General features: G+C 43.4%; 1 protein-coding gene across 2 annotated transcripts in view; it reads right to left on the bottom strand.

Annotated features, from left to right (window-relative positions):
- SLC10A7 (solute carrier family 10 member 7) overlaps window positions 1–17439 on the bottom strand; it is a 240604-nt gene that overhangs the window by 48808 nt on the left and 174357 nt on the right. For both annotated transcript variants that reach the window (XM_021100285.1, NM_001137640.1), the window contains 2 exons: window positions 15291–15326; window positions 118–201 (listed from right to left, as the gene is read on the bottom strand). In XM_021100285.1, coding sequence (XP_020955944.1) covers window positions 118–201; window positions 15291–15326 — 120 coding nt within the window. The remainder of the gene's footprint in view (window positions 1–117; window positions 202–15290; window positions 15327–17439) is intronic.

The raw sequence follows: 17439 nt of genomic DNA, 5'->3' as shown, positions 1-17439 counted from the left end.
TTTCATTTAACCATCTCTTCCTCTGCCTAGCTTTTCTCTCAAATGTCCTGATATTACATAAGAATTCACACTTTGCCCTATTAAAAAAAAAAGAGCAGATAGAATTGGAGACCTTACCTGTCCAATAATGAGAGGAACCACAACAGTCATAAAAAGCTGAGAAAAAATAGATGTAAAAGGCACAGAAGAGGATGAGCCAAGCTGCAAAATAAGAATATAAAAGGAATTAGAATTACAGGGCATAAGTTATTGATAAGCTGTTAACTAAACAGTGCAATAAATGAATTATCTCACTTGCACCAAAAACTTGGTAGCTATATCCAAAGATCAAGTGAAGTAACTTCTAATTTTCTAAAGGTAACACAAAATAGACTGAGGAGTTTAACATATAATTTTTATTGGGAGACTAAGATCGAAGAAAAAATATCTATTGTTTTGCAATTAACTTAAATTGCTTCTTATGAAATACATTTCTGAATTGTAGAGTCATTCTGTGTTCATACTGTTCATACTCATATGGCATGATATTTCATCTGTAATTATAGTTTAAGTGATTTCTATTTCACCTGTCTGCAGGTGCCTAGAACAAACCAGTATGTCTCATTATTTCATCATCAAGATAATATTTTTATTTATGTACGTGAAATAGTTTCTAAGTTTCCCACTCCTCCAAAACGAAGGCAATGAATCTCATATCCTTTAAAATTTATTTGTGCACAGAATCTAGGAAATAAATCCTGATGTAGAACTTCATTTTTTGACTTAAAATTTCAATATACCGCTCCTAAATTGATATGTCTTAACACTGTTCGTAATTCCTATTTTTGCTGCTCATTTTTGGTTCTGTCTTTGCTAATGACTGCAGTCTCAGCTTCATAAAGATGCTACTGTCAGCAGCACAAGGTAGTGTTTATCTGTCAACACAAGCACACACTCACAGTAACCTCAACTGCCAAGATTTGCTACCTTTCTATTAATTTCTAATGTTTTTTTCAAAACCTCCCTTGTGGACAAACACTAGTCTGTTCCATAGATGTTTATCTCTTTTATGAGTCTCTTCTGCAAGTGGAAATTCTCCCAAACCATCAATGGTGATCTCTCTGGCCTTTAGACCTGGCTTTCACCTTTCCCCTGCAGACCAAACCTCAATTTTTATATTTACCTAAGCTGAAGTTAAGCTTGGAAATGATCTTTTGGAAAGTTATTTTTTGTGAAAGTTGTTGAGGCAGTAATGTTGGAGGGCATAGAACATTAAAGAAAACATCAAATATGTAGATAAATGAAGTAGATAGCCCAGAAGAAAATGATGTGGGACCAGTGTTTTCACTGATTTTTGATATCTGCATGAACTAGTTTACCAAAAACTTTTCAACACCCTGGTGTATTTTATAAAACTCTGTCCCCCAGCCTTGGCCCCAGCCTCTATGCACTCAAAAAGCCAAGAGTGTATGTCCTGTCCAGCAGGATCCTGCGTTCACTTAACACTGCCTTCAACACTGGCCACTGGCCATCAGTTTAACTCACAAAGAGTGTAGCCTCCAGCCTGTTCTTCCAGAACCAATATAAACTAAAGAAATGAGGCAAGACAAGCAGAAATGTGAACCTGCTACAGAACACAGAGGCTCTGTGGTGTGTTAAATGTCACACGGCTGGTAGATGTTTCTTTTTAGGCAAAGCCAAAGTACTAAAAGCTAATGACTACGTCCTATTTCACAGCAACTCTGTCCTTGAAGTCAAGGTATTTAACAAGTATCTTAACCCTATGGAGGTTCTAGGGCAAGGACTGAAATGAGGAAAAATGTATTTAACAAAGAAATGGAACCACTGGATAAACAGAAAAATAAACTTTAAAGAACAAAGTTTTCAAGTTCAAAAGCATTCAGCTCAAGGCTGTATCTGCAAGGCTCATAATGTTTGGAGGTGGGCAGCAGGGCTCAGGGTGATAACCTTCAAGTAAAAAGTCTCAATTCTTGCCTGGAATCTTATGGGTGATCTCACCTATCTCTGGTCCTCTTTCGATCCCAACCTTATTAAGTTATTTAATGCATTTTTTTTACATGTTTTCATGAATAACCACACGAAGCTACATTCGCTCTATTAGCCTAGCACTTAGTCCAGGAACTGGCCCGGAGAATATGTCTGCAGATGCAAAAACCTCTGCAGAATGAACACATGAAATAATCTGTAAAGATGGGGTGTTTTTAATTTTCTGTCTTTCTTAGGGCCGCACCCTCCCGGCACATGGAGGTTCCCAGGCCAGAAGTCTAATCAGAGATGGTGCTGCCGGCCTAAACCAGAGCCACAGCAACGCCAGATCCGAGCCACGTCTACTACCTACACCACAGCTCATGGCAACGCCAGATCCTTAACGTACTGATCGGGGCCAGGGATCGAACCTGCAACCTTATGGTTTCTAGTCAGATTCGTTACCCACTGAGCCACAACGGGAACTCCGATTAAAGGGACAAAGTCTTACCCCAAATCATATCCCTGTTTTTTTCAAAAGGGAAAAAAAACCCACAACACTTAAGTATATCTAAAAATCTCTTATCGCGTAGCATTACAAAATCAGTTGGTTTTTTCCCCCCACTGCTTGTTTATCACTAATTCTGTCCCTGAAACAAAGGACACCAATACACCACAAGAACTAAGTTAAACAAGGACAAACTCGCACACATGCACGCATGTGTAAACAGCGCGCCCGCGTGGCGGGGCGGGTTCACTCCCTTGGTTCTCCTGAGCCTCAGCAACTCCTTGATGATTCCCCACAGGGGAGGACCTAAAATTGATGGGATACTAGCCCTACAAGAGACTTGTAGTCCTATCTGCCCTTTTTAAAGATTGAAAACTGAGGTCCAGAGAGAAACAGGTTGTGATGAACATGTCTAATACCTGCGTTATGATGTGAAACTGGCCGTGCTTCTCAAACACAGGCAGGCAACTCTTAAGCCAAATTTGCTGTGATAGGTCGGATCCACACTGGGGCAGCTTGTTAGTTTAACCATAAAGTAGTATTGCAGAGCAATAAACTCAGAGCAAATGGAGAGAAAAGGTAAAACGTGATTTCATGTATCAAGTCCATTCTGGGGGTTCTTTTAGTCTCAATTCAATCTAAAAGCGAAGTGGAGGAAAACCCACTTCAACTTTGGTGTTTAAGACTATCATGTGTGTTACTTTCTAGATCCATCATATAACAGGCCACTCACATGTTCAGGGCTTGGAAGTCTCTTGTTCCTAGAAGACAGTGGAAAGGGCTGTGGGGCGAGAAGGAGGGAGGGACATTGTCCATGATCTGCAAGGTCCCTTAGCCCTCGAAAACACCCGTGATTCTGATCCACCTGACTGGGAATACAGGTTAGAGAAGCCCCTCTCCGAGACTTTGTCAGATCAGAGGCCAGAGCAAGCTAGCCAGGGATGTAATTAACCATAATTACAGGAAGCCAGACTAGGTACTACGGGTGTGCTGGCAAGAAGTCCCACCGGGTGGCTCCCTTAGAAGTGACTCTGAAAGACAGGAAACCTCAGTACAGGGGTCTAATTTGGCATTAGTCCTTTCTTTTGAATAGGCCACCAGGCCTGTGGCTGTGGTCAGTGTGAAGAAGCAGAGGTCCCCTTAGGGAAGTTCCTGACCCTCTGAAGTATGGCCTTGGCATACAGAAGAAAGAAGCATGAGCATCTGCCTTGGAGAGCAAGACTGGAACATGACAAGACCCAATCATTTTGCATGCAGAGGTGATTTTAACTAAAGCAGAAGGAAATACTCTGCCTGGCCTATTTGGTTCTTCATATTTTAATAAGGAACCTCACGTAGTTTCTATTTCAGAGACCAGTGTGTTTACAAGAAGCATCAATAATCTGCGTGTTTGCATAAAGTTACAGGTTCAGGATGAGCCTGTGTCAAGCAAGTGCTCTGGGCTTCACTGAGTCACCCGGCAGCTTTTAAGTCCAATGGCTCACCCGTGCTTTAAGATACCGCGTGGGAAAGAAACAATCCAGGCATTGGCTCATTTCTTTCGGGAGTATAATGCTTTAAAGCAGAGAGCTCACAATTAGGTTGATTTGTTTAATATCATGCTGAGAAGAAATATTTCAGTGAAAATTAAATATGTGGGAATTTAAGAGCTTTGTGTTCCACCATTCAAATAGTTATTGGCACCCAGGGCACATTCTAGGCCCTGGGGATTCAGCAATGGCCAAAGTACCCAGTGGCTCCTCGCCAGGAGCTGCTTCTTTAAAGATGTGGTCTGCATGAGGGTCCACCCTCAACAAGTGCACACCCCTTTCTATGGAAGGTCTCCCCTGCTGCCCCAGCTTATAACTGGAAAAGTTCTAGTCTTTTTCTAAGAACTAGTTCAGGCATCACTTCTTTAGGAATCGTTTCCAAATCCTCCTCTCAAAATGCAAACTCGGCCGCCCCCTCTCTTGTGGCTGTGTTTCCGCGGGCCTGCTTAGAAGCCTTGGCTGTTCTTGTTCACACACCGTCTCTTCCAGGAGACTGTACGTTCCTGAAGGTCAGGGACATGGTCTTTTTCATGTTTAGATCCAGGTGCCAAGCAAAGTGACTACGTTTTCCATCTCAGGCAGTGATGTAAACACGTCAACACGCCAGAAACATTTGGAGGACTTGTTAAAACACCTATTCCTTAGCCCCTTCAGAGTTTGTTTCTGACTCAGGATCCCTGGAGGGAAGGATGAGGGGAGGATGGCGAGAATTTGCCTTTCTAACAAGGTCCCAGGTGAGCCACTGCTGCTAAACTGGGGCTCACTTTGAGAACCGCTAAGCTAGTACACAGTAGGAGCTCAAAATGTGTGTTCACCTCATGGATGACCAAACGCTAAGGTAGGAAGAGGGCTTGACATTGTTTTGTTTTGTTTTGTCTTTTTGCCATTTCTTGGGCCGCTCCCGCGGCATATGGAGGTTCCCAGGCTAGGGGTTGAAATGGAGCTGTAGCTGCCAGCCTTCGCCGGAGCCACAGCAATGCCAGATCCGAGCCGTGTCTGCGTCCTACACCACAGCTCACAGCAACGCCGGATCCTTAACCCACTGAGGAAGGCCAGGGATGGAACCTGCAAACTCATGGTTCCTAGTTGGATTCATTAACCACTGAGCCACAACGGGAACTCCTTGTTTTCTTTCCATCTTTCCAACTTCAGGTAAGTTACAACACCCTACTTATTTTACAGCCCCAGGAAAGGACCAGCAGCCTGGCCTCCCACCCAATTGGCTCCTGTAGTTACAAGGATGGTAACATTGCCTGTGCACTGCGCTACATGCTTAATGTTCTGAATAATTTAATACAGCGACCCCTTGAGGCAGGTTTCATTAGTGCCTCCATTTTCATATGAGGAAACAGGGACCCAGAACAGCTCAACAACTTGGACATGGTCACTGTGCCTAGAAAGTGACAGATCCAGAATCTCAGCCCAGAGGGTTTGCTCCACAAGCCCTCGCACTTAGTTGTTACATTCTACTGCACATTAATGACAGAAGGTACAGAGCAATGAAATGGGGGAGGGGGCAGGGTTGGAGGCCAGAGTTGGGCTCCTCTTTTCTTGTACATGTGAGGGAAAGATGAGAGACAGAGTGTGTGTATTGGGGGGTGCTGTATGGATTTGGGGAGCTAGAGGGCAGGTAGAGGCAAGAAGGGGAAAAAAGGAAAAAGGGGGTGGGAGGGAACTTGATAAGCAGTGGATGATGGTGGAGCCTTTCTCAACTGAGTTTCTGGAATTGAACCACAGGACATAGAAAATTATGTGAGTGACTCTTCTTAACTCTCTCAAGGATGGTACATAATTAGGACCAGAGTCAGTGCATCAGAAAGAAGTTAATCCAGTACACACAAGGACTACTTTAGGGGACGAGGATTTTCATTTTCTAACCTGGCAGAGAAAGGCTGAATCCGAGCAAGAATGGCTGCTGTCAATGCATTCAACCTAGAAACTTTCTTTTGGAAAGAATCCGGAGGTCCGGTCAGTGAAATTTTATGGGGCCAAACTAACCAGACTCAGAAAGATAAATAAGTAAATTCTTGATGAAGAGACACTGAAACTGTCTGTAGAATCATAGTTATCAACCTGGAGTTAGAAAACAGATGGTGCGTTCTAAATCACTCGTGTAAGTGAGCTGACCTGTAAATTGTCATTAATGCACCAGGTCCTCACTTGCTCTGCTGTGTAATCAGCCTTTTATCTCCTACCAGGGAAATCCATTAGCCACAGGCATTGCGATTATTTGTGTCTCTTCACAGCTATTAAAACATTATTGTATTAAATAATTCACCCTTGATGATCGGTCTTTGCTTTCATTAGTGCCATGTTCAGAGAAAAATAAGAATAGATATTTACAGTTTATACTATAGAGTAATGAATGTTGAATCTCTTTGGCGAGCGGGAAGACGCCACTTCATACCTATGAAGAGCAGGATGTGTCAGCTTCCGGCCCAGTCCAGCCTCCCCCTATCGCCCCCAGAGCCCAGCCCCAGGCCAGGGAAAGAAGGAGGGGACCCGCTTCGTACTGGATCTAACTTTCCGGCATGCACACACAAACCCAATCATCAATGCCTGTCCCCTACCGTCACAAAGACAGACATCCCGAGAGAAGAAGGGAGTGTCCTCCGGACTCCAGATTTCTGTCTTTCCCCAGAAACTACAGTGCAGCCTTTTTTTCACACCTGCTGTCCCTAATTTACAGGGATACAGGCTTGCTAAACTGATTACTTACACAAGGTCAGTGACTTAAATGCAGGTAAGCTGTCAGGCTCAAGGTACAAATTACTATCATTTTTATCAAAATTAAGCATACGGTTGTTAAAAAGCCATACTGATTCAGCTGCATGTAGCAAACTAAAAATGGGGTTACGGTATGGAAAGTAAGTATCTAGTGGAGGAAATGATCCTTTTTATATCTAGAGACATGGTGTTTTTCCCTCTCTGAGCAATAAAGAACAAAATGGGCTTTAAGTGATTTTTTTTTTTTAAGCTGAAAAAAACATGTAGAACATTTCTTTTTTGTCACATGCGACTTGAAAACATAAGATGAAAAGATGACCTTCCAATAACTGATGGAAACTGCGTACAACCGTAGGCTCTAGGTACTCAAACCACACAGAAATTGTAGTGACATGTGCCCGATGAACTGTAAATCGGCTTATGGTCGCCCACAGAGGAGAGCTGTGGGGAGACGGTTTCCACGACTTGGCGAGCTAGAGCCAGATATACCCAGAGGCACCTCGAAACCAACTTTGCCCCCTATTCCCTGACCATGGGACTTGGTCCTGTCAACCTGAGTTTGGCTCAGGAACCACAGAGCTTGCTGTTGTCCCTTGAGCAAAGCGTTAAAGCTCCTCCAGAAGAGGGACCAGCAGGCAGGGGTGGTGGAAGGAAACAGTGGCCTTCCCATTCTAGCTGGATCACAACTTGGGGAGCAGCCGCTGGCGCTGGGGGGGCACCAAGAGGCAGGGGACGCCTGGCTGGGACAGTGCTGGGCCTGTGCTCGTCCTGAGCCCCTTCCTTTCAACTAAGTCTGCCAGGTCCCGGACCAGCAGTGGTGTTGGCCTCTCTGAGTCAGTGGTCCTTGACGGGGGAGGGGGAGTTGATCAATGTCTCCCCTAGAGCATCTGCAAATGGCTTACCAGCTGCGCCCTCTACCCCATTATTTCAGCAAGGTCTGGGGGAGCTCTGGGCGAGCATTTACTAAAGACTCCACAGACTATTTTGCTTCACAGAAGTCTCCCTGCCTGTGAAGCATCTCTGTGTGATTTACATACTCGGTCAGAAGATCAGCTGCCCTCAGGCTGGAGACGGGAGGTGGGTCTCCGCTTGTCCAGGGCATGGGCACAGGGTGGAGGGCCTGGCTGGGTGTGGAACAGCGGGGGCAATCAAGGGGACAGTTTCTCTGCCAGTGCTTCAGGTTTTATCATCATTTTATACATTGCACGCGTGTGACCATCAGTTATGCAACCATCACTGGGAACACACTACAAAAAGTAGTCAGAGCACTATCCGTGACACTAATAGGCTGTGTTCATTTTCAAGAAAAATTGAGGTGATATATGTAAAAACACTGTAAGTTTTAGGATCGAATAGCAGTATTTCAGGAAGTTTCACTGTGCTTGCTGTCAGCCATGGTAAATGTTGCATTCACTCACACACAAGATTGTAAGATTATAGATTATATATGATTACAGCATCTTAAAGTTTTAAGCGTTAAGACTCAGCCCATCACGAAGGCCTGGACTAGCTGGACTGATGCTGCATTTCATCAGATAAGTGCTTTTTTAAAAAAACAATTACATTTATTTTTTATTAGGGTATAGTTGATTTACAGTGTTGAGTCCAATTCTGCCGTACAGCATAGTGACCCAGTCACACATATATAAACATTCTTTTTCTCATATTATCTTCCATGATGATCTATCCCAAGAGACTGGATATAGTTCCCTGTGCTGTACCATAGGACCGCACTGCTTATCCATTCTAAATGTGAGAGTCTGTATCCACCAACTCCAAACTCCTGTCCATCCCACTCCCTCCCCCCTTCCCCCTGGCAACCACAAGTCCGTTCTCCATGTCCGTGAGTCTGTTACATGTGGAATCTAAAATATGGCACAAATGAACGTGTTTACAAAAGAGCTAAGTGCTTTTTACACCACCTTGACATCTACCTGAGGTTATTTTAAATTTTCCTTTATAAAGTGTCAAATAGCTTTGGATGGTTTCTTTACAGTTTACAACATGCTTCCCCACAAATGAACTCACTTCATCGCATCGTAATTCTCACTGTAATAAGAAGTAGTTAGGAAAGGCCTCTCCTAAGATGACATTTGCCCAGAGACCTGATGAAAGGGAGGGAGGGAGCCATGTGGACGTCTAGGAGGCTTGGGGGGCACCCAGGCTGAGCCAGTGCCCAGTGTAAAGTCTCTGAAGATGGCCCTTGGTGCTGCTGGACCGTCCTGCTGTACTTGCCCATTCCCTTCACTCTCCCACACGACTGTTTCATGTCTCCTCTTTCTCATCAAACCTCCAACACTTCCTTGCCTTTTCTTGCTACCCTTCACCTTACCTGCCACTTCACTGAGAACTTAACGAGTCCCTATAATTACATCAACCAAATGACTTGCATCTCTGTCCTTATCCCAAGGCTTCCCTCCCATTACTGTGGGTGAACTATCTGTGCTCAGGAGGCCATACTCCTTTTAGGCACCAGAACTGATCCCCATTCTCCTACTCAAGAACAAGGATGTGCTCCTCTTTTTCCTGTATCAATTTTCCTTCTCTGGCTGGATTAATCCATCAATAAAAATATGCTTATAATTTTCCCAACTTGAAAAAAGAATCCTCTTTTGAACCTTCATTAACTGTTGCTGCCCCATTTCTTCTGCACACTTTGCAGCAAAACAAACTGTGTCTAACTCTTCTTTCTTCATTCATTCTTGAACCAGCTTCCATCGGGCTTTCACCTGCCCAACTCTGCTGAAATAATCCTGTTAAGGTCCCCAGTGGGCTCCATCTGGTTAAAATCAATGGCCAATTGTCGGACTTCACTTTACCTGAATTACTACCAGCATTGAAGCGTGGACCACGCTCCCTTTTTTGAAACACATTCTCTGCTAGCCTTTCAGGACACCAACATCTTTGGTGTTCTTCCTAAGAAACTGGATATCTTGGTCTTCTTCATGGATGTCTTAATATCAGAATGCCCCAAACTCAGTCCACTGATACCTTGCTTTCTCTGTCTCCTTTGGTGATCTCAACTCATTTAAACTTAAGTTACAAATCCATCTTTATACTAACCTCTTCCAAATGGGTATCTCTAGTCCAGACCCTTCTTCTGAATTCCATACAAATAGTCAACTGCTTATCTAAATAACTTCTCTACTTAGGTGTCTGAAAGGAACCTTCATTCAGATCTGTCCAGACTGAATTTGTTGTGAGTTCCTTCAACTAGCTTAAGCCTACAGCCTTCCCTAACTTAATAAGTAGCAACTCCATACTTCCAGTTATACAGGCAAGCAGTCATCCTAGATTCTTATCTTTCCCTCATAATTTTCATTCAGTCTCTTAGTTCTTTCAAGAGCTACTTCCCACCACATTTATTCAATCACCCTGGCCCAAGCTAACAGCATCTCCTGCACCAGCTTCCTAACTGGTCTTCCTGTCTCCACTGCGATTCCCTTAACAATCTACCCTCAACCCAGCATTCAGAATCATCCTTTTTTTTTCCCCCTTTCTTTTTTGGCTGTACCTGTGGCATATGGAAGTTCCCCAGGCCAGGGATCAAATCTGAGCTTCAGCTATGGCAACACCATGTCCTTAACCTACTCTGCCATAGCAGGAACTCCAGAATCATCCTTTTAAAGGGTATGTCAGAACATGCCATTCCCTTGATCAAAACTCTGTTTCAGAGTGTCCTGTCTCTCTTGAATTACAATTCAAATTCCCTACAAAGGACTTAAAGGTTCTATATCATTTGGTCCCCTGCTATGTCTCATCTCCACCTACTTTCCCTCTTGTTCACTCTCTTCCAACCACATTGGCTCTTGTGGTTCCTTAAAGACACTGGGCACACTCTCATGACCTTCACACTTGCTGTTCCTTCCACCTGGAACACTCCACCACCAGAAAACTCACTCTGTTATTTCCTCCAGGGCTTTGCTCGAAATTCATATTCTCAGTGAATCCCACCTTGACCACCATATTTAAAATAACAAGCCCCCAACCTACTCCCCTTCCTTACTTTGTTTTTTCCTTAGCACCCATCTTACACAATATATTTTGACTTCTTTGTTGGGTGCTTCTTTCCACTAGTATATAACTTCCGTTAGAGCAAAGATGTATCTGTTTTGCTCATTGCTATATCCTTGGCACCTAGGAAAGTGCCTGGCAAATTAGAAGAATGGAATACAAATTACTGAATGAGTGATGAATAAGTTTAAATAACTTTTTGAAGGAATGAGAGAGCACAGAAACAGAGTGCCTGTAGGATGAGGTGAAATGTAATGTTTGAGATGTGTAATAATTCCAAAATGCTCATCTGCAGATAAGAATGATCCAGCAGAGATAGAAAATTTGATAATATAAGAGAAAGAGAAAATCTGTGCACTCCTACTATTAAGTGGGCAATGAGGGATGGCACAACTGGAGGGATTGGCCTTAGATGGGTGCAAAGGTAGCTCATCTACAGAAATGGGCAGGAAGGCAAAGAATACAGATGCAAGTAGGTGGGATCTTGTAAAATTTCTCTGATTGCTTCTAACTTCCTCATCAGCTAATTTCCTTTCTGCATCAGTTGAGAGAAAAAAGAGAAGAGGTATTGGCGATTTGAGAAGCAAGGAGAAGGTGTGAAATAATTCTCTAGGGATCAGGGATGTAAATTTATTAGGGGAAGGGAGGAGGGTGGCCAGGCTCATGTACAGTTAGGTGTCATGAATTTCGAATTAGACCCGTCAGCATGCCAGTGGGTGCTCCAGCATGTTCAATTACACTAAAGAAAGCTGGAGAATCAGATTTAAACAGGCTCTATGGCATTGTGCCAGGCAAAAAAAGGAAGCAGTAAGCGATGAGCAAGGTTGTTGATGGTGTATGTGATAAACTAATATAATGATGGACCATGAGATCTAGGCTAGGTCAGATGCAATCTGAGGGCAAGAAGCTTAGTCAGAAGTATTGTTAAGGTGATAAGGTAAATAAATTGGTCGTTCTGGCAAGTCTGAAGAATTTTTTTTTTCTTTTAAGGTTGCACCTGAGGCATATGGAAGTTCCCAGGCCTACACCACAGCCACAGCAATGCAGGGCCAGATCTGAGCTGCATCTGTGACCTACACCATAGCTTGTGGCAACACCAGAGCCTTAACTCACAGAGCATGGCCAGGGATCCAACCTGTATCCTCACAGAGACAACATCAGGTCCTTAACTGGCTGAGCAATGGGAACACCAAAGAATTTTTCATTTGGGGAATAAGTCACAAAGATAGGAGCTGCTGGTAGGAGATATTTGAAAATAGAATTATGTGAGTTCCTGTCATGGCTCAGTGGAATTGAATCTGACTGGCGTCCATGAGGATGCACGTTTGATCCTTGGCCTTGCTCAGTGGGTTAAGGATCCGGCGTTGCTGTGAGCTGTGGTGTAGGTCACAGACACGGCTTGGATCTGGTGTTGCTGTGGCTGTGGTGTAGGCCGGTGGCTACAGCTCCGATTTGACCCCTAGCCTGGGAACCTCCCTCTGCTGCAGTGCAGCCCTAAAAAGCAAAATAAATAAATAAATAAAATTATAGAAGAATGCTGTCACTGGCAGTAATAAGTCAAGGGTCTGACTGCAGAGATGAGGTGGAAAGCAATCTTATTGGAAAAGAGCTCAAGAATTTAGGGAGTTCCCATCCTGGCACAGTGGAAATGAATCTGACTAGGAACCATGAGGTTGCAGGTTCGATCCCTGGCTCGCTCAGTGAGTTAAGGATCTGGTGTTGCCGTGAGTTGTGGTGTAGGTTGCAGATGCGTCTCGGATCTGGCATTGCTGTGGCTGTGCCGTAGGCCAGCGGCTACAGCTCCAATTAGACCCCTAGCCTGGGAACCTCCATATGCCTCGGATGCAGCCCTAAAAGAGCAAAAAAAAAAAAAAAAAAAAAAAAAAAAAAGAATTTAGAGGTGAGGGTACTGGGAGGATCAATTATGGGAATACTGAAAACACCAAGAATTAATCCCATGCACTGTTGAAAAGAAGACAATGGGAAGGTGCTGACTCCTAGCGAACGACCTGGTTTCCACTGATAATAATGCTAAGGCACAGTAGCAGGTGGTACAGGTGTACTGGCATTACCTTTAAAGGTAACAGGGCAGGTTATGGCGAAGCCAGGGAAGCAACCTGGAATCAGTAACAAGCTGCGAGAAAGACACCTTACCCCATTTCAAGGCTCAGCGCTCTGAAAGGTGCCAGCAACAGAAACATGAATCAGAGGACAGGTTTCAGCTGGAGCAAGATGATAAAGGGAACATTCTGAAAGAATGTTCAGAATCCAAGGAACTGAGATTTCATCAGTAAAAATGGCTTTTCTAGCTATAGTGCCTGACTGTCTAGAAATTTCCATTTTCAAGATATGATGAAAAAAATGACAATTCAATTTTCAGGGGTTGTTTGTTACACTGGCTTCTGTAACACAACACCCCAAACTGTGTGGCTTAAAACAACAGTTATGGGAGTTTCCTGGTGGCTTAGCAGTTAAAGGACTTGGCATGGTCACTGCTGTGGCTTGGGTCACTGCTGAGGCTCAGGTTTGATCTCTGGCCTGGGAACTTTCATAGACCATGGGCATGGGCACAAACCCCCCATAACAGAAATGTATCATTCTGGAAACTATGTCTGAAGTCAAGCAAAGCCAGACTCCCTCTGAAATCTCCAGAGGAGAATCCTTCCTGTCTCTTCTAGCTTCTGGTGTTTGCCAGCAACCCCTAGCATTGCTTGGCTTGTAATCTACTTTAGTTTTTTTTTTTTTTTTTTTTTTCTTTTTAGGTTCTTATCTGTAGCATATGGAAGTTTCCAGGCTAGGGGTCTAATTGGAGCTACAGCTGCTGGCCTACACCACAGCCACAGCAACAGGGGATCTGAGCCTACACCACAGCTCACAGCAACATGAGATCCTTAACCCACTGAGTGAGATCAGGGATCGAACCCATGTCCTCATGGATACCAGTCGGGTTCATTTCCACTGTGCCACAACAGGAACTTCCTCTCAGTTGGCTTTTTAGTCCAAGCTGAAACAGTGTTCCAGAGATTCCAGACTCTAAGCTACTCCACAGTGCTGCGTAGACCTCATCTTCCGGGTTGTGGCTGTGACCTCTCCTGTGATCGACTTCAAAGAGTCACATGAGTAAGAGACGCAGCTCTTCTGCAATGGAGAAAACCCAGGCTACATAGCCACTTGCTACACACTTACTATACTCCCAGCTCTGCACTAGATCTCTGACTCACTGCAAGGGGGCACCCCAGCCTACGGAGGGCACCCTGTGCCTACGGAGGGCTGCTCCTGGGAAACTGTGATCCCAGGTCTTGGGACGATCCTGGTTCCTCACGTCTCGTGAGCAGGTAGGTCCGCACCATGTCTTTTCCTCCCAGTGCATGCAAATCAACACCCACTCCAGTCTCAGTCCGACTCACTGCCAATTCTGAATTGGTGAGTCTAAATTAATGAGGTTTGTAATGCTGAGGGAAGCGGTCTGATTATGGGACTCTTTTTACCTTGTCAGGATGGAGCTAGCACTTTGGAAGGGCTGGTGAGACTGCAGTTTATTACTGGAAGGTGATGTCTTTTATGAAAGATGCAAAAATCCAACTGTTTAGCAGGGCACATCTTCCTCTCCACAGCTTGTAAGAAATGAAGTCCCTCACTCTATTACTCTAATTGAATTCCAACTTGGGTAATTACACTATAATTAAATAAATTTTCCCCATAGTTTTAATTCACTGACAAATAGCGCTAGTGAAACAGCTACATTTCACTCCCAGAAACGCATCCCCACTCCATTTCGGTGATGAGTGGAGTGATTTATATTTGGGAGATGTGTGTATGAAAAATGCACAGTGCAGAAAATATTTTAGGTATCACTCATGATTACATATGCTTTTCTCAGCATGAGATAACATTAATTTCTATTATAATCTTTCATCTAATTTCTCATATGCTTCATGCCGAAAAGAAATAAGACCGTTAATTAGCATTTCTTACTTTCAGAATAATTTTTTGCTTAGTTTACCAGTAGTTTGCATTTTTTTTTTTTTTTTTTGTTTCTAAAGCATATTTTGTTATCTCTGGAAGCCAGACTGGGGTAGGTGTTATTGCTTCCCATTCTACAGATGAAAAAATCGAGGCAGTATATCCCCAAAGTGAGGAAGCCAGTTACTCTCCGTACCAGCACTGGACACTAAACTTCGTCCGGTGCCTGGTCCAAGGCTCTTTCTGTCAAACACTGGGTCACTAGAATCACTTTAGTTTTACGAATGAGAAAATAAAGTGCAGCACTTGTGACCTATGTCACAGGTCATTAATTTGTAATAATTAAGGATTCAGCCAGGAGTCAGAGGCCAAAGAATGGGTCCTGTTGCTGCCCTTGGATCATGAGACTACAGAGATGCTTCGTGTCTGAACGTTATTACTTGGTACAGCTCATCTGGAAAAACTATTCAAAATGTGATGCAAAGTGGTACAAAAGGATTCAAGTTTCAATTTATTTCTAATGACCTTTCTTAAAGGGTTGTAGTTGGCTTTTAATATATTAAAAACAACATCAAAATACTCACAAAAAGCAGCAGTAGTAGGGGTGTTACCACGATGCCCTGAAAGAAATAAAAGAGATGACGGTCATTTATCAGCCTGGAAAACAGGACGTTTCTTGGCTAGACTCTGATGCATGGAAATGCTTATTCTTCTCATTCTGTTTAACAAAATCTAGGAGATAAAGAACAGGGGGCCCCTCGATCTTGGCTCTGCCGACCATAATGCCTTAGCATCTCTCGTATAATTATTCATATCTGGCATCATGAAAAGTACAACCACCAATCTTCTTTAAACTCATCTTCCCTTTTCTAAGCCTAAGTTCCCTTCCACACCGCCTATGCATCACTTGGGTGGAAGCTGGCAAAGCTTTCTCATTCCAAGGCTTTCAACTCTAACTTGGATAAAGTGCCCCCTTTCAAGAGAAGACAGGTGGTTTAGTCCCAGTTGGGGTCCTCTCCAGAGCAAAGACCACGTCAGCTGTGATGAATGAGATGTCGTGATTTTGTAATGTGAACTGATCTCCCCTAGGACATGAGCTGGGATCTCAAAACTCATTTCACTTGATTAGACTCCATGTCTCCATGGTGGAAGGCAAGTCTTTCATCTAATTCAGCCACATAGGACCACCTCAGTCCCTCTGCCTCCCCTAGGCAGAAAGGAGCAAAAGATTTGTTTTCTTCATGACAGGGAACAGTTTGAGGCTCTTGTTGATGAGGCAGGATACAAGCTTTTAGGTTTCTTGAAGGTAAATCTTTAAAACTAGGTGTTTGAATTGGGAGTTAACATGACAGGTTTTGCTTTTAGGGCAGCAGCTGATGATTTGCCCCCTTAGTTATTCCTTTATCTCTCATCACTTTATTATGATTTATACAAGAAAAAGCATTTCATATTTTTATTAATGAATTCTACTTGGAATTTTAAATTTCCAAAGAGTCTCTGTGTGTGTGTGTGAGAGAGAGAGAGAGAGACAGAGAGAGAAGGAGAGGCAGACAGAGACTACACTGTGACCAGGATCCAGTTCTAGGTCCACTTCACTACTTTTGGTATTAATATATGTAAGCCCTTATGTCATGCAGTAACGGAGTTCTTTTGGATGTGGTTCAGGGGGAACAGCTTACCTTACATGAACACCACTACCCTTTCTTAGATACTCCACCTCTGAATATCCACACACAAACTTGTTTTTTATTTTTTAATAGTAGTCTAAATGCTTCTTTATTGTGCAAACTTTTGCACCTGCCAATAGGGAATAACATTTTGATTTAAGTGCCATATTTTAGAATCTATTCATGAAAACATGTATCCTAACATGTACCATGGTGTAGCTTATCAACTCCATGGGTGTCTAGGAAGCAAGTTCTCACAGGCACCATTGAGAAGAGTTCAGTGCGCCAAATGCCAAAATAATTTTTAAGAGCTATTGTCCTTTAATGACATGGAACCTATCCCGACTCTAGGAGGAATCCTGACCTTTGCAAAGCCATGTGGAAATGGAAATATCTGGCTGTTACAGTCTATGTGGGAGCCATCCGATTTCAAGTCAATTCATTTAAATGTTTATTGAATGTCCAATTACACACCAGGCATGGTTCCAATTAATTAAGAGAATTAATGAAAACTGATCTGCCAGAAAAGGGGTAAGGATATTCCAGGAAGAGGGAAGGGTATTTGCAAAGCTCGAGAAAGTTGAGCAGGGGAGGAAGAAAAGGATGAAGTGGAGGATTCAGAGACCAAATCGTCAAATTTGGGTCATGGAGGCCAGGAGAGGGAGCTTGGAGTCGAGCCTTTCAACAATGGCAAACTATTAAAAAACTTGAACTGAGGGTATAATGAGTTAGCTAATAATTTAGTACATGGAGAATGGATTTGACTTTGCTCACAACCTAGCGAGTTTTACCTCTGTTATCTATCTGTTCAGCTAAATTCAGGTAAAAGAAAATAGAAACTTATATCACTGTCTATTCTGGAATTTCGATAGACTAATAACACTTCTGAGAACCTAAGTATGATATCTGTGATAGGATAAGAATTGTCACTCAGGACGAAGGTTGAGCATTGTTACCACACTGGGGACATCTGTATTGTATTAGAGGGGTGGATGCTGCACTGGTGTCGTATAGCATGTGGGGATCTGTGTTCTTTCCAGTGCCTGTTTCATTTTCCTTTGCAATA

This window comes from Sus scrofa, chromosome 8 (assembly GCF_000003025.6).
Source record: "Sus scrofa isolate TJ Tabasco breed Duroc chromosome 8, Sscrofa11.1, whole genome shotgun sequence".
Taxonomy (NCBI): domain Eukaryota; kingdom Metazoa; phylum Chordata; class Mammalia; order Artiodactyla; family Suidae; genus Sus; species Sus scrofa.
The sequence above is the reverse complement of the archived record's forward strand: the minus strand, read 5'-3'. Positions and strand labels throughout refer to the sequence as shown.